General features: G+C 35.4%; 2 protein-coding genes across 2 annotated transcripts in view; both read right to left on the bottom strand.

Annotated features, from left to right (window-relative positions):
* Positions 1-357: 357 nt before the first annotated feature.
* On the bottom strand, positions 358-15,275 carry soat2 (sterol O-acyltransferase 2). Its single transcript, XM_032550665.1, has 16 exons — positions 15,087-15,275; positions 13,449-13,535; positions 13,118-13,173; positions 12,773-12,912; positions 12,603-12,656; positions 12,087-12,194; positions 9,788-10,070; positions 9,544-9,619; positions 8,327-8,411; positions 7,876-7,921; positions 7,519-7,648; positions 7,020-7,117; positions 4,737-4,835; positions 4,454-4,589; positions 2,877-3,022; positions 358-930 (listed from the first exon to the last, which is right to left on the bottom strand). The coding sequence occupies exons 2-16, from the start codon at positions 13,525-13,527 to the stop codon at positions 835-837; spliced, it is 1,632 nt and encodes a 543-aa protein (XP_032406556.1). The 5' UTR covers positions 13,528-13,535; positions 15,087-15,275; the 3' UTR covers positions 358-834.
* A 1,285-nt stretch (positions 15,276-16,560) lies between these two features.
* The window catches only part of LOC116710824 (kinesin heavy chain), an 85,635-nt gene continuing 80,713 nt past the window's right edge, over positions 16,561-21,482 (bottom strand). Inside the window, 1 exon segment of the mRNA XM_075074318.1 lies at positions 16,561-20,515. The gene's annotated coding sequence lies outside the window, so the exon portion shown is untranslated.

The following is a 21,482-nucleotide window of genomic DNA, read 5'->3' as shown; positions in this document are numbered from 1 at the left end:
ACTTCCCTAAAAGCTGCCCAGCGTCTACCTCGCTGAGCTCTTTTATTGTGCCCCATCAGTTTACAGAGCATTACATCACTAATGCAAACACTGTACCAAAGTTAATCCTCTCCTTCCTGCATGATGCTGCAGGCAGGCAGGCAAACAGAGGCTTTGTGGCATGCTGATAAGACACCGCAGAATGTGGTTGGTTGGCTGGTTTACACAGCCGCTCCATCAACCAATCCTTGCCAGGGAAATGTCAAACATGTCAGAACTAAACTTGTAATGCGCTCTGCTGGCCAGAGGCGCCATCAGGTTCAAAGCCAGTTTAAAGATGCTTCAAAGCCGAAATGACTTTTGTATAGAGCCGAAACAGAAAGTCGAGCAAAGAAACAATAATGTTTTTAATATAAAAACAGTAAAAACAATAAGCCATTAAAAGGGAAATTGTCTTACAAGGCTCAAGACCTGTACATTTCAAAAATTAAAGTTTAAAGGGATACTGACATTTAGACAGCTAGTACTATCCGGAAATACAGTACTTATCCCCTTCTGTAAATTATTGTTTATGTGACCAGTCTAACATTACATGAAGTAATATAATTACATGGTCCACTTCAAAACAGCAACACATACTTTTAATGATAAGTGGTCACCAGTTTTCTGGTATAATGTTGTTCTGTCTCTTTGTGATCAAAGAAAACAGTTCATTGAAAAGAACATCTTAAAATGACTGAAGTAACAAAACTGTTTTTAAGGCTGTCTGTACAAAATTTAAATTGCACGTTTCAAGTTTTCTTCTTCCTTGCTTGCTTTACCTTCTTTTCAGTCCATTATAAATTTTTCCAGCTTTCATTCATGTTGAATCCAGATTAGGGAGAAATATGGCTTCATTTGTGGTATCTGCAGGACCAGGATCGAGGCATCACCAGCTCCCAGCAAACTATCCTGTTTGTGAAAAATGAAAGAAAATATTTTAAAAATCACATACAATATACATTTTTTTTGTGTTGTTTGTTTTTTATATAAATGTTTATGTTAATTATTTGTTCTTACCATGTAACAAGCATGTAACTAATTTTTAGACAAAGAAATTTGTGGTGAACATCAGAATTTTAAGTTCATGTTAACCCATCTGTAGCGGCAATCCTCCAAGTCATATGTAACGCCAGGTATGAGGGCTAGGTTTTCTAATGATTAAATCCTCATGAATTGTTCCCACATCTGCCATTCTTCCATTGATTTGTGTGTACACTGAAAATGTTTTGCTCCAAATGATGTTAAAGGATTCTCTGCACGTCTACAGCAACACTATCTTTCTTTTATGTCCTAACAAAGGGGGAATAAGAACACATAAAAAAGCTGGGATGATGAAATGGTTTGCTTCCCTCGGTTTGTCACTCTTATAGTCGGCACAGATGTGTGAATTGTATCCGACATAAAGTTTCTTGACTGTGGCTCTCACTGCTGCTTCCACATTTATTGGCATGTCTATATTAAAATGTGTAAAAAGGCCTTAAAATAAATTCATGTTATGTTGCAGTAGAAAACCGTCACACAGAAAAACCTAGAAAAATAGTCAAACATTCAATCTGAGCACATTTATTCAGTGGGGGGGAAATACATCATGTTGAAAAATAACTCATTGTCAGGTTGTTTTGATTTTTTTCATTCTACTTTCATTATTACTGTGTTCTTTAGTTCCTTATTTTGATTACATCAGCCTTGTTTCAATTTTACTTTATTTCAGTTCTTTCTCAGTGAATGTAGTTTATTATGCTTATTTATTTCTCGTGTGTGTCTTGTGTAGATAGCTTGATATATTTCTACTTTTGAGCTATTGTGAAAGAGCCAAGAGTCAGGTTGGAGAGTCCTGGTCTAGTATAGTAAAACAAGCTTAATATGTAGAAATGTACTTCATGTCTACTATTAAGTATGATGGTGGATCAGTGATGCTGTGGGTCCTTTTTATTTTCCAAAGGCCCTGGAAAACTTGCTAACATCATCGTTATGTTTCTAAAAAAACACAAGATTGTAGATAAAAATCCAGTGGCCTCTGACAGAAAATTAAAAACGGGCCATCACTGAAGATATTGACATATGACAGAATCAACACAGATGTGGTGCAACAGATACAAAAGTAGGATTATTGCTTGATGATTTCAGTCCTGAAACTGAGATCTTGTTGAAAATCAGAGCAAAGAAAGATGGCTTACAATCTCTCTCTCTCTGCCCCTGTCTCTCTCTCTGTTTTATTTTCTCTCTCTTTCTCTCTCACTTTATGCAGCAACCTTGTGAAATGAGAACATTAAGTACTATGTTCTTGACAAAATCAGGTCATACAAACTGTTTTCTGTAAGACTGCCAATTAAATGTCAAACAAGATTTTTAAAAATATTTCTGAATGCATTTAAATTCTGGATTTTTCTAAATTGTGTGAGATTTTACAACAAAGCAATGCAGTGGAATATAATGTGTTATTTTATACATACTGTACATAGGACTGTATAATATGCTCATGTGGTAGTTGTGTTTTATTTATTTATTTTTTGTTGGTTTGTATTTTTTACAATCCCTTTGATCCAGCATTAATGCCAGCCAGTTTATTGACCAGCTGGCCTACTTTTCATTTATCTAAAACAGGGGTCAAAGTTTTGCTTAATGATTTCTTTATTGAAGAACTACTTCATTAATTTGATGTAAAATTTATAAACTCAAGTCACATGGTGACCCTTTTATGTATATATCAATATCAAAATATAAAACAAGATTTCTGATATTATATTAAATTACCAAGCGATCTCATATGTAGCAACTACTCATACCGCAAAGGAGTGTAAAAACATTTCTGAAGCAGTGAAAGCACATTTTCCACCTTTAGCTAGAGTACATACCCCTGCTGGTGGGCAGTGTATCTGGGCATACCACTCCTGGCAGTACAGACACACCTGGACACCCTGACCCAGGAAGAGACACGCCCACATGATGACGTTGAACACGGGGCTCTGTCGCTTATCGGTCATGGTAAAGTTGAAAGCCACTAAAAGAAAAGGACATAAAGATGGTTATTGATGATAAATGCAGTTAATCAGTAATGCTTTGTTTGAGTTGTGCCTGAAAGACAAATAGGTGAAAGGTGAAAACTCAAAACTACAACAACCTAGTTGTAAGCAGAACATTTACTGTTTTCTTGAGAAAAAAAACAACAAAGAAACAGAGTGTACTGTTACCAAGGCAACCAGTTATTTGATTACACTGCGATAACAGATGAAACAATATGGAGCTAATTTGTACGTAGCTTATAAACTATTTAAATCTCACTCTGTAATTTTGCCCTTACACCTGAGGGCTTCTTAGAAAAAATGTTAAAGAAACACCTGTTTACATCTGGCTGCTTAAATATCTAGTGCTTTCTGTTTCTTTGTGTGATTCCTTTCATGATAGTTGTATATGAAAATAGCTTGGAATTTACCTTCATCTGGGCACATGTTGTACATAAAAGCTGGCTGTACTAAAGTGCAAAAAGAAAGAAATCAGCCTAGCCCACCACGTCTGTTTTAACCCAGTCACTGATTTTTACTCCACCCTTCTTTGACCAAAAATCTCGTTATCAGACGAGCCACTCAAAGCCTGTCTGATGATTTTTGGTTTAGGAAAACTATTTGTTGCAGGTTTTGAATAACTTGAGTTGTGTAATAGGTTATACATCTTTGAAATAATGCTTGGACATCTATACTGTAATACTCATGAGAATTTATTCAGTAAATTCTCATGAGTAAAACAAAAACCGACAGTTTGTGAGACTTTTTAGCTGCTTCCATTCATTGCTGGTAAGAAAGAACCACTGCACCATGGTCTGGTGACAGCTGTTTGTAGAAAAAAGAGTGCTGATGATTACCTGAGTGGATCAGAGTAACAAAGCTGGTCAGAACTGGAGCAAAAATATGTAACTGCTGGCAGAACATTTGTGGTTTGTATTTGAATTTTTGTGACAAGTATTTAGTTGTTAATCTAAAGAGATTTAAAAGACACAAAGTTCTTTTAAATCCCTGGGAAGGGGGATGGGCTGTTAGGTCACCAAGTTCACTTGGCAAACTGGAAATTAAATCTGCTGCCTTATAAATGCACATTTAGCAGGAGATCTTACTATGGCCTATGTTTTGATGCTCAAAGTCTTTTGCACGTAACACTATCAGCCCCCTGGAAACTTTTGGCTGCGTCTTTGGATTCCATGTGGTTCCTTTCTTTCCGGCTTTTGTTTTGCATAATTCCTGTGAGCTACAATACTGAACACTGTTTAAAGGGAGACTTTAAAAACAAAGTGTTTTGCTTATAAGTGAAGATTATTTCTCTGAAGAAAAAGACCAACTCACATTTGAATTTTTCTCAATGATATTTTGGTCTGAAGATGCATAATGATACTTCTTGTTTCCTAAGCTTAATCTCTGCATCTTAAAGTAAATTTCCTCACCTCCAAAAACTGCAAAGAGACAGAACATGACAGGATAGAAGAAGCCAAAGCCCATGGCCAAAGCATATTCATGGACCACTGCAGAGACAATGAACACGGACAGCATGGCTGCTGCTCTGAATCTCCTGTTGGACAGCTGCAGAGTGCGAGAGAGCGTGTCAGAGAGAGTGTTTGGGTCAGAGGTCAAGCATCAGGCTGGATCAGACACCAAAAAGCTTTTCATCTTAGGGTATGCTACTTTTGGAGCATCAGTTGTAATCCTCAACACTGACAATCTGCTTACCCAGAGGAAGTCTCTGTATCCGTAGTAGTACAGCCAGTCGTGAACCACTACGTTCCACGTACGATAATAGTTTGCAAAGGACGTAGAGTTCCACCAGTCCTGGAAAACAGAAAACAAATTCCAGTTGCTGGATCAAATTAAAATACTTTTTATATTTTGCTCTTTTTGAAGTCTGAATAACACCTGAAAGCCCTGCAATTAATCACCAACAAGAATATAAAGGATTTCAGATTGTTTTCAGGTTTTGCACTCAGAGAGGCGAAACACTTTGATCTTTATGAACGCATAGGAGCATTTCAAATCAATAATGGCTTTACAGCTCCACCGGCTCAATACTTTGAAGGTCATGCTTGGAGCTGAAATATTGTTTTGATTTCTTTGCAATAAACTCAATTGCCACAGGAAGGGACTTTTAATGGCTTAGATTGTTTTTTTCTTTCCTTTGCATAATTTAATTTCCATTTAAACAAAAGCCAAATGGTTAAGTGAGTCCTTTTTACAGCTCAGCTTGTCTCCAAAGTCATGTTGTCCCAACTAATAAAATAACCTCACATCAGAAACATATGCAGAATGGAAAGTAAATTTCTTGTACTAACAAGCAGGTCAAATAAACAAAAAAGGTAAAGGAAAACTACATAATCCGCAGTCAGATCATGTTGATTTGGCTGTTTTAAAAAGGCATTTTCCACCCCAGAAAACAAATAATTCCCTTTTAAGGATAATGTTGACTCAAGAACTGAAAAGTGCATCTGCATTTAGAACAATTTTTTCCAAAATTTAGTCCAAAATTTATGATTACCAAGAAAAGAAACAAACTCGGATGAATGTCAAAACTAGGGTCATGCCACAAAAGTAATTGTTTATTCTGATTTGTTCTGAATTACTGCCTCTGTTTCTAACAAACTACAACAAACAGTTTTGACAACCTGTGTTGCCTACTGGAATACCATCTGGTCATATTCACTCTCTCTTTAACTCTGACCACTGTGATGTGTTCCTTGATTTTTATGAGGCTGCTGATTTGAAGTTGTAAGGGTTTGAATACTTTTGGAAAACACTGTAGCTTGGTTCTAAAATGTCAAATCAAAAGAGAAAAGTAGAAGGATGGCACAACCACGGGGACGCCACCTTACATAAGCAACAAGATGAACTACATATAGTGCATAATAGATCAGGGGTGTCAAACTCCAGTCCTAGGGGACCAAGGTCCTGCAATTTGTAGATGTCCCTTATCCAATACACTTGAATAAAATGGCTTTACTGTGTCACCCTGTTATTAAATGCTGCAGAACGCTTCCTGTTTTGGTTCAGGTGGGCTAAAAAAGACAAATATCAAAGATTATAGAATACGTTGAACTAGATGTTTAGAAGTAAATTAAATGGATGTAATTTGAGGTTTAATGTGTAAATTATTTAAGGAAACTAATTTATATTTTTATTAGTGTATGGATGTGAATAAGCACATGTTTGTCTTAGAGGAATTGTTATTCTACTAATTTAATTAGGTAGCAACTATTGCACTCTGACTATTGCACTCACAATAAAGGTTATCTTTTGTTTACTTGCAGTCAGTAAATATGTTTAGCATATTTGTTATCTAAAGCAAAAGTGGATTTACTCACAAACTTACTTCCTTTGAAAACATAATTCTTGAGCAAGGAAAATAACTATTAAAATAATGAATATTAGCAAAATAATGTATTTTACTGATACAAGAACCTGTTTAAAGTTTTTTTCAGGAGTCTTGACCACCCTTTTTCATATTTAAAACAGTCAATACTGGCTTTAAATGAATGTTTTGGTGGCTTTTGCCACCAAAACATAATAGTTTGGCTGAATTTTTGAGGTTAAACAATGTTTCTGATTTATAGTTGTCATAGGATGATTTTAGTTGTTTAGATGCAGAATAGAGGCATAAAGATTCGCTATTAAAGATCCGAGACGTATAGCACCAACTTTTCTATAAAGTTTCTTGTCTTACATTAACCTCAAGTACTTCCTCATTCATAATTACCAGTGTTAGAAAAGCTGTTAAAATGTTGAGAAGGACTAATCAGGTTATAGCAAAATTCTTGGAGCAGAATGTGCAAAAATGTTGTTTTTTCAGAAAAAGCAACACCTATCAATAAAACAAGTCTGTGAAGTGTTTGGGGGATTTTCCACCCTGCTGCTCCAATTTCATTTGTCATCAATCTGTTTTCCCCACTTGGAAAAAGAAACAGATTTGCCAATAATACTTTCCCAGGAGAGAGGTGGCGTGACAGGAAATCAAGTATCACACACCTTGTAGAACATCCTGTCAGCAAAACGCAGCAGCTCCCCAAAGAGGTTGAGCCAGCAGTGCAAAAAGGCAAAGAAACACAGCAGGAGGAGCATTATTCCTGAAACACAAAGAAGAAAAGGAGATCATGAAATGGGCTCTGCTCCCAGGAACCTTTGAGGAATTGAAACTTAACACTTATCTTTTAATATTAGCACTCTAAAATTTCTTCACTTTATGTGAGTGGTAAACGAGCCAACCTTTAATTACCTGTGTCTGTTTTTATAATAGCATCTTTAATCTTATTACTGAATCAAACACACTAGAGACTGCATTTAATGGGATGTAATATATTTATCAGTACAAACCCACTAGAGGTACAAGATGTTAGAAGCAAGAACAGATGTTACAAGTAAATTCAGAGATCAGTTGTTTTGTGTGTATGGCAAATCACACAAATGCACAAACATATACACATTTTCAAACGTGTATATGTGTAAATATTTTACTGTGTAAAAATACCTGGTAATATGGAGTGAAATACAGCCAGAACCATCGTTCTTTTGCTAAAAGGCTGATTGGTCTCTGGTCTGAAGACAGGTATACAAAGTCGCACCAGGATGAAATACCCATAAAATAGGCATCCAAAAATCTATGATTAAGAGTTAAAACACGAATACAGTTAGTTAGACAGAAATAATGCAAATAAGATATTTGTCAGAATAAGAGGTTACATTTATAAAATGAAAGGATATTGGTCAGCTTTCACAATATACACAAACACGTTTTTCAATATCGTTACTCATCACAAGGCCTTCATCATAATGTTTTACATGTTTTTATCATACACTCATTATATGTAAAAACTGGTAATGTTACCTTGCCAAGAGTAACAGCAACATATTTCCAACGTATTTGTCTATTTCTGTGGATAAAACACAAAATGCAAAAAAGTCTAATATTCTGCCTCTACAATAAAACATAGAATAGCACAAACCTCACAACTGTTTATGTTCAATCTAGTGTTCGCACTGCAGCTCAAATAGATATTAGTGAAGTTCTCTGTGAGCCCTTTCATGCACTGATCAGTAAAAAAACAATGAACTTTTCATTAATATTTAGCAGGCTGTGGGGTAGATGAAATCCTTTGAGTGTTTATGGCTGTGCTAAAGGGTCTCTGTGGTTTAGTTTTGTTTTTCATAAGGCTTTCAACCTCAAAATACTTCTCATCTTCAGTTTCAGCTTATTTAGTGTGTGTTGAATTAAATGTGCTTTACAAATGAAACTCACATTGCTGTTAGTCTAATTCAAACCAGATGAGGTGCCTTACCGAGGATAAAATTCCCTGTAGATGAGAGTTGGACAGAAAAGGAAGTACAAGTAGCTGGAAAATGTTGGAAACCTGGGATTTTCTCCTGGAAGAAAATTACAGTTCAGTTAATATTGCTGTGATGGACAAAATACCGCTTCTACAACAACAGTTTTTTTTTGTTTTTTTTGAAAACTGAAAACCACAGTCATATGCTTTAATACTTTCCTATCTTTAAAACTGAACAGGTACAGAACCAATAAAAAACCCCCAAAACATTAAGCCATAATATAATAATATATATTATTTATTCTCTGTTATTTTCACTGAAACAAAAATAATCTATTGTTTAAAAATATTTTAAAACAGACGTTGAAAGCTTTTCCAGTTCTTTATTTGGGGAAATTGTGAGCTGCCACTTTAATAGGAACTCAGAAAAGCTGTCTTTGTGTGAGGAATTATTTCAAATTATCATCTTGAGCAGCATGCAATGTAACAAAATGTTTTCAGTTATTAAGAGCAAGCACTGCAAATCATTTGTGTTCGCTTCTTCTCACTATTCCTTTAGATTTATTTCGTTAACACACACGAATTGCAGTTACTTCTGGCCATGCCAAAACAAAAGCAATCCCAAATCATGAGTCTACTGGGAGGATGTTGAGCTGCATTGTTGTTATTGTTTATGTTTTAATATATAAGCATATTTATTTACATTCAATAAAAGGAAATTGTTTTCTTTAACATGAGTAAATATCACAGTTTAAAACTACAAAATCATATAGGAACTTAATATATGTAGCATAAATAAATTGTAATAAGCCTTTGTATTGATTTAAAAAGTAGAAGTGACTTTAAATTAATTTTTTACTTCAAAGAAAACATTTTGTATTTTTTTATTTTATGGGAGCTTCTTTTATCCACCTTTGTTTTTGGGTCATATTTATTTCTAGAGTTTGCAACCTTTTTACAATAGTATTAAATTTATGGTCCACAGATGCAATTTCTTAACTTAAATTGACATTCTTTAAGAGCAACTCCTGGACCATCATCAGGACCCACGTTATTTATATGTGTGCTGTTGTTTTCATTGTAAGGTTCAATGTTGGTGTGAGCTATATTCCCAGTAACCTGCTGCTTAGTTTCAGTCATTTTTCTCCTGTGTCTTGGAGCAACACTGTGAATAATGGTAACGCCTGCGGAGTAAACACACCTGATATCGAAACACCATGGTACATTACCTTCCTTTGGTGTATTCTTCAGGATAACAGGGGCCGTTTCTCTAATGAACGAGTAGGTCTTCATCAAGAATCGAATCTGAGGAAATTTAATAACATCATAATCAAAGTTCCTGCACTGAATGTTTACATTTTCTGCAAGACAGTAGCGATAGCTGGGAACATCAGTAAGGAGCCTGTGTCAGATAAATAAATAGCCCTCTCTAACAATGCATTCTTAGAAACCTTCACACAGCTACACACTTACCTGCTCCAGAATCACAATAAATCGAGACGCTGGAGGCAGCTGGTGATGCACAACTGTGTAGATTGGGAACAGTCCAAGCACGCAGGTCTGTATGGTAGTAAAGATCAACCCTGCACCCAGAGTGAGCCCCAACTTGGAGGGGAATTTGTGGTACAAAGAGCCCCAAAACTCCAGGATGAAGTAAGGAACAACAAGGGTGTAAATAAACATGGCAAGCCAAGCCCAGGTGACCGTCCCGAGTTTCCCAAAGGCGTAGAACAGCAGGTCAAACTCCAAAACCAACCTGAATGTGGAAAATAAATCAAGTGTAAACATCAGGGGATAAAATTCAAGCAAAAAGGCTCTAACCTTTTCATATATGTGTAAAAACACAGGTTCTATCAGGCATAATTGATTTATGATTAAGGTTTTTATAACAAAACAAATATAAGAAATGATGAGAAGCACTAATGAGAGACTCTATCTCTCTCATTTACATAATCATGATAAAATAAACTATTTAAAATATTCCCTTATTTTAATATCACAGATGTTTTGTTCAGTTCAGCACAAGAACAATATAATTGTTTTTTTCCAATTTGTCTGTTTATCCACATTAAAATCCATGTTAACTGAGGGTAAAATTATCTGATAATTGGGTGAGCTCATTTTTTAGCTTGTTCTCAGATGAAAAAAAGATATAAAACTGCAAACAACAAACAAAATCATTAGTGAGTAGCCCAAAGCAACGGGAGGAGAACCCAGTAAGGATTGATTATGCTATCTTCCTCTGCCAGACGAGCAGTGCAAGCAGTGAGGGAAGCAGGGAGAAACACAATGAGGGAAAACAGAAGAAAGAGTGGAGAGAGAAGTTTTTAAAAGGCTTCTGGGCATAAATGAGTTCCACTAGAATTGTTTCAGGGTTATAGAGTTTGAGACAGGGCCATGGCCATGAACATCTCCATCCAGACAAAAGCATCAGACGTGTGATAATATAAAAGAAAAATCTGAATGTTTTCCTCTTGTGGTGAAGAGATGTGGTGGCTGTTATGCCAAGTGGGCAATTTTAGTGGCGTAGTTTGGGACCACTATCCCAAACTACACCACTAAACAACAGGAATCCATAGAATGAAAGCTGTAAAAACTACTTTAGTCTCACCAGGAGTGCACTCACAGATACATGCAGCATCATGTGTGTTTTGTAGCATAATGCAAACCTGTGGTGTCAGGTGTATTTATTCCTGTTAATTTTTTTATAAAAATGGTATGGTCTACACATGACCTACGAAGACGGCTAACTTGACACGAGTCCACCCTCCATGAGAAGTTATTAGAAAGTTATTTTATGGTCCATATAATTTCCTCTGCCAGTTGGACACTTACTCGACTCTCTTGTTTCATACTGTGTCTCATACTGTGTCTCATCTCTCATAGGTTTCAATAGGTCTATGCACTAGAATATGTTCATTACATTTTTTGCACAAAATCCTCCTTAAACAATGAGATTTTAGTTTGCCCAGTGCTGTTTGTTTTGAACTCCTTTCAGAATGAGGTGTTTTAGGGCTTCTTGTCATTTTAAATCCAAATAAGCTTCTGCTGGCCGCAGTGCACTCGCAAGTGAAAATGGCTGCAAACAGATGCACAATTACATAACCATACATCTTTGAAAAACAGAAGAAGAGCCTCTGGCACAACCAACAAGAATGCATCAAATGGTTTCTAAATGGTAAGTCAACAACAAAACTCCTGCATAGCACATTTAGCAGTAAAACCAGCTGCCCAAATGTACTGGAGCTCAACTTGGGTTGCTAGGTAACAGGCTTGACTTTGCTGGGGTTGCTAAGTTCCTGCTGATTTCTGACATTACATTCTGGAGGTTTTTGAATCGGGTCATTTGCAGGCATCAAAAAACATAAAATTATTGCCAGAAAACTGGTTGGACGTTTTTTCAAGCATTTGGGATGCTTTTAGAAGCAGTAGAATTTCAAATTCATACAAAATGTAAATTTTGCAAGATAAGCCTCTCTTAAAAAATTAGAGGAGGGTTAAAAGCTTAGCACAGTACAACAAATACAGTTTACTAAATGGTTTGGTGGAAATTAAAACAATATATTAAGTGGTATAGTCTTGAGAACCAGGCTACTACGTTAAGAGGTTTTTAACAAATGTTCTCTCTTTCTCCCTCTGAATGTGGGAAGATTATAGAAAGATGTTTTATGCTTCAATTAAACCTCCACAGTCTTGCAGAATCATTATGAGACAGACTGTGATTTTCTCTACTAACTTATCACTTCCTAGTACATGAATTTTTACCACAGACCTGCCCTGGTCAATGTAGTCAACAGCCAAAGTGCTCAAACAGAAGATGAGGAGCACAGCAATAAACATGTGGTAGATAGTCCTAATGTGGCTGATCTCAAACAGGTCGCTGAGGAAAAGAAGAAATGCAATAATTAAATCTGGCACATCTACACAAATTGTACTAAACTATACAATAAATCAATTACACTTTTTGTCTTGGCAATAATTGGAATGTATGTGTGATTGAATTTAATTTTTTTTTTTTGGAAAAGTTCCTCAAGATGAAATTTGCTGTGAATTGGCACTACATAATCATATAATTAATAATAATCAATCATATATACACAATCATATACCACTACATGGATTGGTCGGCAACTTGAAAATAGATAAGGTGGGATTAAGCTTCGAATTGCAAGACTACTACACTAGGTTCTCACTTTTTACAGAGGAAACAATCAACACGTTAATATTTTTAGTCCTAAATATTAAAATGATTGTGACACAGATATGTTTTTGCTCTGTTGTTACTCACTCCAACAGAGATGCTCGCTCCAAAAACACTTTGCCATCATCCATCCTTTGAGATCTAAGAAAAACCACAGACACAATTTAATCAAATGCATGTTCCTCCAAATATTTAGTAATCAGAGCATTTCTATTCCAGATCAACATGTATGAGTGTAGCGTGTATATCCGTCTCACCTGGATGACTCTTTTGTTGTTGTTTTCCCATTCAGTGCAGATTTAAGATGGGCAGGAGGCTCAATAGACTCAGTCAGAGCTTTGTCAAGAATATCTCTTAGGTGATCCTGGACCTGCTCTAAAACTTTCCCTTTTACTTTCTACGCACAGAAAAGAAAGGGTTTTACTTTTTCAAGCTTAAGGAGCACAGTTAAATACAATGTCATGAACGCATCTCCCACTCAGATGATTGATGTCACCATTTCCATGGCTTCTCCTTTGTAAGCCACCTGAATGAAATTATACTATTGTCTAGAAACACTATTATTTTTGGTTTTAAATGAGCAACATTGGTTATATGGTTACCTTCAGGTATTTTTCCCACTCAACCAGGTCTTCCTGCATATTTTCATGACTCTTGGCTGCAAAGAGAGGAATAGATGCTGCTCACATTGTTTACTTTGCCCTACAATACACAGCACATCTTGTTCACAAAACTGGAAGAGATAACAAATGAAGGTTACATATTGTTTTGCAGCAATTGGAAATGTTACAAGTTTGGGAAAACATTCACCTGGTTCTGAAAAGCTATAAGAGTTTTGTATAGACTATTGAAAACAGTCTATACAAAACTCATATTTCCCAGTAAAGATTCAAAATATCAAATAACTTCCTAGAAGCCAAAGTTTGTGCATACCTTGATCGGACTTGGACTCTTGCTGACGAGTCTTGGTTTTCCGATGCCACTTTCCATTGGAAGCTTCCGAAGAAGTCATGATAAAAACTGACAAGGAAACGATATTATGGCCAGCAGCAAAGAACAAAAATGGATCTCCGGTCATAATGAACTGACACTACCTGAATAAATTGCATAATTTACAGTCTTGTGACATCACTGGAAAGTTGTGCAACATCTGGATTTCGTAACCCATTTGGAAACCATGAAAATCTTGCCAAATTCATCATTATATTTTCTATTGTTTCTGGAGCATTTCTCTCAGAGTAAAAACTCTGGGAGTTTTAAACGATAGTTACCTCATGACTGATTATCTATAGGTCAAGCCAAGAAACGTAAACAAATGATAAACCTTCCTGTCACTACAGAAGGTCTACATTCTCTAGATATGACCCACTGGAGAGAGAGAGACAGATTTGAGGTAAATGACATTTAGTGACCTCATTTGCTAATCCGTCCTGTTTGATCACTCCTCATGAGAAATGCCAATTTAGCAGATAATCTTTGTACACTTGCTACAGATTATGCTGCAGATAATGTGGTGGTTGAGCACAAGTGACAGAGAAAAGCAGTTACTTTATGTATTGACTTTGAGTTTAATTTTGGATCATGTGATCTCTTTTTGTCAAGGTTCTCTCACAACTATTTCCCCTGAATCATTTATCATGAGATGATATAGTTGGCTTAAGCCAATGTATGACATTTCTAATAAAATATAATTTACTAGCCTTATTTTATGCTTTGGAGAACCTGCATGATGTTTGCATGTATGCAGAAAAGCAGAAAAGATGATTTTAGAAATTAAACTGTAACTACTGGCAACACTATTGGATTGATTCTGCAGTGTTGGAAACAGAGAAACCTTTGAACCCATCGTCTACATTCTGCCATATCTAATTGAGGGTTATATACTGTGTAGCATGCATTTGAGGAAGTCTCACAGCCTGCGTGGGTGCGTTTTCATTATTTATAATCTCTCCTTCTGAAGAAAATCATGGTTATGATTTCTGCTCTTTGTATCTGCTTCCAATAATAAGTTCCTCCTAATGACAGTTTGCTAAAATTGTTTATTAAATACCAAGGAAAAGGTTTGAGGTTAAGGCCATGCAATATGTGCAATATTATAAAACATAAATATAGTAAATCATAAACAGGAGGACCAATGACACAGAATGTGCTTCATATAACTTGGCTGTAACCTTTAAGATTGTGCATGAATACATCAGTTTTATTGAGTTAAATATTGCTTAATAAACTAATTTGGTGATTATATGAAACAAACACATCAACATTAACAAACACTTAACACAATTATCATTTGGCTTTAATAGCTGATGTATCTATAATTTATGAAAATAAATATTTTAAAGCTGTTCTATTTATCCCAGAAGAATAAAATCTGTTATAAATCTAGGCATGACTATCTTATTTCAAAATTGTGTTTAGTTCTACAGCCTATAGTTTGCAGATGTGATGCTGACGTTAAACTGAGTGAAAATTCTTCAGCAAACTAGGTTCTAACTAATACAGCTCAGCTGCAGAAGTAAATCCTCAGACTGACAGATATCACGCCGTGGAGTCAGGTAGTTTCTTACTCACCGATCTCAGCCAGCAGCCAGCAAGATGAACGGCTCACCCTGCTCCAAACGATGATTCTCACTGAGACAATGTTCCTGGCGAACGATTAAGTATGTCTCTCCCAGCTGTTGTGATTCCTGTTGTCTTTACTTCGCTCCTGATTTTATGAACTTTGGCCTTTTGGAACCCAGCCCTGCAAAGGCCAGGTCCTCTGCTGCCCAACCTGACTGCTGCTCCTCTGTTGGATGCTTGGAGTCATGCAGAATATTTAAGTTTATTCTAAGCCATCATATAATGATTAAACTGTTATTTAACAATAAAATTACTGTATTCAGTGGGTAATGATAATTTGATTGTGCCAAATGGGAAATTAATTTGCAGCATGTCCTCATATTAAACAACACGTACATTATATTACACACAAAACAGAAGAGCACAAGTTTTATCACTTAGCATCAGTGAAGTGCAATGTGCAGAGTGTTACTGTAGAGTTATTGGTTTTCATCAGTTCTGTACTATGTTATTTTACTTCAGCTTTTCATTTTGTTCTAGGAAAAAGCTAATCTACTGTCATTTAAATTTAAGTGATATTATCAAACCAAAACAAACTAACCAATACGCCATCTTAAAACGAAATATGCTGTTGCTATTCTGAAGTTTTTCACTTTTTTCATTAACAAGGACAACACTTTATGTACAGTGAAGTTTTTAAAGGTGTTTTTCTTTTGCCAGCCATCTTTTTTACCACTAGATTTGTCTAGGAAGTGGTAGAACTTTATATTTCATTATTACTTTCAAAAGATGGTACAACATTAAGCATATTTTCTAGCAGAACTTAATAGAAATTATGTTGTATAATTTTAACCAGTAAACTCAAATCCCAGTTTTAATGTCTTAATTTTACTAAAGTGGCTAAGATATCGTGATGCTCTATTTCAGTAGCACAGAATTCATTGAGGATGTAGAGAAGGTCAACTAGATAGCTAAGGGAAGTTGCATTGTTGGGTAATGTCTAAAATTTACAGATCAAAGTCTGCTAGGTGTTTTTCTCAAAATTGTGCTTTAGAGATTAATTAGATTTTTTTTTAATCTTTGGCAGAACTACCTGATGTGCTCCATTTGATGCTGGCTCTACACACCTCAGTTGGTTCCAGTGACCTCTAGCCTTGAATGACACATCCTATCCTGAACTTTGACCTGTAATGTTGGCATTCGTAAGTGAGATATGAGTTGTTGTGATTTTTTTGTCTTCCACAAGATCATCTATTAAAGCAATTTCTTAAGCAAAAAAATATATTTTTTTATTTTATGTACCTAAAATAATTCAAGGAGAGATAGTTTTTGTCCACAGAATCATATTTATTGAAATGACTTTCCATAACAAAGATGATTCTTTGCAGCTACAGAAGAAAATACTCCATGCACTAAGCCATAAACAAACAAAGCAACACACAACTATACAAACAAACAGTTTCTCCCCTGCCCTTTTTTTTTAAATTCTTGCATTTCTTATTGTTCACATTCAAAATACAGTGTCACACAAGATTTATCTTGCCAGATTTGTTTCAGATTGGTTGGTAGGTAAACACAGGCGGCCTAGTAGGAATCTATAATGCATGTCATAACATCTGTTTTCACAGTCTGAAAGTAGGTTAACAGTTCAGATTCAGCACACGGTTTCTGTTTTTTTTTCCTTCAAAAAATTCAACTTTAAGTTCATGACCTGAACTGAACAAATGCTACATAACAGATAAAAGGTAATAAAGAAGGTTGAGAGTAGTAGATAGATAAATAAAATTAATTAATTAACCTTCCTACTTCAATGCTCCTATCGCTTCTGACCATTTCTCTGTGTAGATAAGTATTTCCACTGTTGCTGCCGCCACCGTGTTTCACACAGGGTGGGGTGTAGTCAGGGAGAGCCACTGTGATGCAGTTTCCACATGTTTGCTGTGAATCCCACATGGTTTGTTAATAACTTTAATGTTAAGACTTTTGCAACTACTTTCTTCTTTTCGAAAAGAGCAGTTTTATCATAAAAATATTTCATACTGCTCTATCAAAAAATACATAAAATTTGGTCTTGCATTGTCAGAGAAACTGTTGCGCTTAATTGTTGTGGTTGCTTTTGCAAGAAACCATATATTTGCTTGGGGTTATTGGTGTATTTATAGTTAGGAGATCACAGCAAACTAAAGTTCAGAAAATGTTTTAATTAGAGAACACGCAGATGCTTAGACATGATAGTACAGTTCCTGGGCGGTCAGCTGGACTCTGTAAACCTGACTGTCTGATCAAGATGTCGACAGAGAAATTATGACGTGATGGACGGTTTGTAGATGTTGTCTATTTGTGCATTATGAGACCTTGGGTCCATTGCTTTATCTGCTCAGATATCTCTAACTGCACCCACCACAGTTCTCAAAACTTATCTGCATTCTCAAAGGTCAGAAACGTCGCCGAGATGAGATGTATCTGTCAGTGAGTGTCAGTGACTAAAACAGGACTCTGTCATCTTCTGATAACCTACAGTAACCCCTCTGTCATATGTTTAACTCAGCTTAAATAGGTTGCAGGTTAGATCCCCTTTAAAAGATCCCCTACAAGATAAAACCTTTGGCTTCCGCCTGAGGTGGTTAAGCAAGATTAGTCATCACCTTAATAAAATCATAAAGCAATTACACTTCCACACATGCATTCAATAACTGGTGAAAATACAAAGTCTTCTCATCGTTACACTAAATGAAAGGCATGGAAAAATACATCTACACAACAAAATACAAATATTTCACATTCAACAACCAGTATGAAAGGAAGAAGAATCAGGAAGCAAATAAATCACATTTAAAATAGAGCAAATAATAAATAATCTATATCTTTAACCAATTCTTTGAGTATAAAAATAGTTGCTACATTTTAATTTTACTTTGCCATGCTCTGATGAAATTATATTTCAAAGTTTAACAATCATTTGCAAGCAGTTTGATGGGGATAATATACATGTACTGTAAGTATGTAACAACTACACAATGAGTCCTTTAAAACAATGTTTCTGTATGTCGTTTTTAACGTCTGTTTGTCCATTTTTGCAGCAGCAAATGATGTGAACCCAAATTATGATGTGTGATGGCAACAAAAGGCAACAACAGAATATCTGATAACATTTCTTTTAAACATTTGTTGTTCTGTCTTCTTTTTTGGGTCTTAGTTCCTCTGACACTTCATGAGCAAATGCAGATATGAAAACAATGTAAACCAGTTCAAAAAAATAACATTTAAATGTCTGTTACTAGTTTTACATTTTCTAAAAAAAAAAAAAAAAGAAAGAGAGATAATGATGCAATGGAAGATAAGTTTTCAATATTTAAAATATAAAAGTCTCTGCAGTGCCTTAGAGAAAGTATCTATAGCCTTGATCTTGTTCACATTTAGTCACAACTACAAATCAAAATCATTTAGTAATAACAATTTGAAATGTGTGGCATGTTTCTGTATTTATCTGCTGACCTTGAGACATTTCATACTATGAACTTAACTTTAAAACCTAACTCGGCTGTGAACCACTAAAATATTCTCCCTGAGCTGCATGGTTTGTTCCTTGGTCTGCCTGATGCTGTTTGTTCACTAATGTTCTCTAATAAACTTTGCTTCACTAAGATTAAATAAAACAAGGGGGATTATTTACTAAGTAGATGACTACTGTACACAACCAGTTGGACTGGATGGTATTTAATGGCAATGTTGCCACACTTTTTAGACTTTAATTTGCAAAATATATATATATTTATATATTTGTCTGCTTCACATACAAACTCATTTGTCTGTCTATCAAACAAAATCAAATTGAAATACATTAAAGTTGTGGTTGTAATGTGATAAAATGTGAAGATGTTCAAAGGTTATAAATATTTTTGCAAGCCACTGCTATGTGGTGTTACATACAATGTTGTAAAAATACATTTATCCGTAAAAAGATCAAATATGAAGAATCTTTGTCAGACACAACTTCAGGTGTTGTTTCATCAACCTTGATGTCTAAGTAATCTAAGCTGCACTAGTTGCATACTAAAACTAGACAAAGACTTTAAGGATAGAATTAAAACACACCTAAAGTGTTTTTATCCATTATAAAGGGACTCGTATGTTCTTGTTAATGGATGTCAATCTGTCACAGTGTTGTTTCAAAGAATGAGGTAAACATAAACGAAAGTGCTTGGTCAAGAGCTCAACCTTCTCTGGATATGAGGTTTAGCTACATTATTTTCTTGTCTTTAATTTTATTCTCTTTTTTTGCCAGAAGCTCACATCAACACATTTTGAAAAGGCAAATAATCTGAACAAATGTTTGTTAAAAAAAGTAAAATTAATAAAAATGCTTGAATATTCAGAATCACCAGTCACGTTGTCCAAGTTTCAAAAGATTGTATTTTAAAATAGTAAATGATATGAATGATGGAAAAAATGAAAAATGCAACTTTTGGCCATGATACTTATTATATCAAACCAGCTAGTGACACTGAGGATCATCAAAAAGTGACAACAGCTGATCAGCTGCCAGGTTTCAAATAAAAGATAAAGTAAACTCTACTAGAGCTCTAGAATAAAATGAATACAAAATATGAAGATCGTCTGAAGTCAAAATAGAAATATAACATCGTTTATAACATGTTTTCTCAAAAGCTGAAAGGAAAGTAAGAACTGTATTAGTTCTAGTCTACCAATTACTTTACCTTTTTTTTTTTTTTTTTTTTACAACAAACGTAACATGAATGCTTTTAATTCCCCAAATTCAATCAGGGGAAATTGTCAGCTTCTGACTGAGAGGAACATTGAGTAAAGTCCACTGAAACACAGTAGAATATTTTTAGTTTCAGGGTTTTTCGTTTAACCATTAACAGATTTCAACACAAAGGCCCCTGTACTCTGAAAAATTTCAACATAAGAGTTGTTTCATCAAAAATAAACATGCAGTATAAAGAATAAACATTAATAAAGTAACTATAAGGTTCAACCTGTTTTCATGTCACATTTTACCTTTTGTATTCTTATAAACTTGTGTATAGTTTACTAATAATGACAACAACTATGGGATTTAAAATAGATTTTTTATTGTTTGCCCCTAATGTCAATGAGCACACCCTGGTGGCAACAGATTCCATTGCAGCCTCTTTCTCCCCGCCTCTCTATTTTGGGACCGTTCTATTTCAAGTAATAGTGACCGGGTGCAGCAGCAGGTGTAGGCTGGCAGGTGTTTGAGATGCACTGCTTGCCAAACTGTTACCCACACACAGGAAGAAGAAGGAACCAGAGAAGAACAGGCTGAGGATGGGAAACTGACACAAAGAGGGCTTTTTACAGCAGGTGGGTTTGGGGCAGATAGGAGGAGTCTGGTACAACATTGATCATCTGCATGCAGATTTACAGTGGAGGCCTCAGAAACATTCACCTGCCTGCAGAAAGACAACCACACACACATAGAAACAGAGCGTAAGAGTGACAGTCAAATGCATTTGAAAAACACACAAAGAGAAACCTGTGGTAGAAATAGGAGACAGCTGCCTGTGAGTCAGGCTAACTGGCAGAAGGAGTGTGTCAGTTTCTGTCTGGTATCTTAACTGGAAGGCGGTTATGTTTGGATACTGCACAAGCTTAAGTCTATGGACAAATTTAGCTTTTGCAGCAAAACTCACTGCATATGGGAAAATAATCCTGTTTTTGATTGATAGGTTCACAGAGCTTTAACAGAAGGGAGAACTTTTAAAGAGACTAAATGATACTTTTTCACTGTCCCTCTTGGAAAAGTATTAAACCTGATTCTGAACCACAAATCAAGCTTTTCTATTGGAGTTGGATCATTTTCAGTCAGGTAAACACCCAAAAGCAGTGAATATGAACTATGTGAAGCATGAGTGTCAAACTCTCATTCTGAAGGTCAAAATGTTGCAAGTTTTAGATGCATCTTTACTTCAACAAAGCAGGATTAGGCCATTAGCAGGAATCAGAAGAAATTGACTAAACACTGAAGAAGTTTTTATCCATCATGTGCAAAACCAGGGACAAATCAAAGTGTTGCAGGAGACTGACCTAATAGGACTGGGTTGAAGGTTTTTAAAATCAATTTAAAAGAATTTAACTTTAACTAGATATTTTCATAATTTAATGCCTTTAATTTGGGAACAGTTGTAATGTAATCTCAGTAGAGACTCTGCTGCTTGTGTCTGGAGTCACATTTAAGTGCAGCTACTAAATAATCATTAAGCAGTAACACTTAATTGACAATTTTCCATACATGCTTGTAAGCACAACTAATTTAAAGGGGGTAAAGAGGCATATTGTATATTTTACATAGTGCCATTTTGTAGCACAACCAACTAACTATGTTACCTTCAGCTATTATGAAAATGCTGCACTAAAACA

Source organism: Xiphophorus hellerii, chromosome 20 (genome assembly GCF_003331165.1).
Source record: "Xiphophorus hellerii strain 12219 chromosome 20, Xiphophorus_hellerii-4.1, whole genome shotgun sequence".
NCBI classification, from domain to species: domain Eukaryota; kingdom Metazoa; phylum Chordata; class Actinopteri; order Cyprinodontiformes; family Poeciliidae; genus Xiphophorus; species Xiphophorus hellerii.
Note: the sequence above shows the minus strand (reverse complement) of the source record. Positions and strands in the feature narration are given on the sequence as shown.

Excerpts from the sequence above, each read along its gene's own strand:
- soat2 (XM_032550665.1), bottom strand. The coding sequence starts at position 13,527 with ATGACTTCTTCGGAAGCTTCCAATGGAAAGTGGCATCGGAAAACCAAG. Across the intron at positions 8,412-9,543 it reads GAAGAATACACCAAAGGAAG|GAGAAAATCCCAGGTTTCCA; the intron begins GTAATGTACCAT and ends ATTTTCTTCCAG. Across the intron at positions 7,649-7,875 it reads TTGCTGTTACTCTTGGCAAG|ATTTTTGGATGCCTATTTTA; the intron begins GTAACATTACCA and ends TCTTAATCATAG.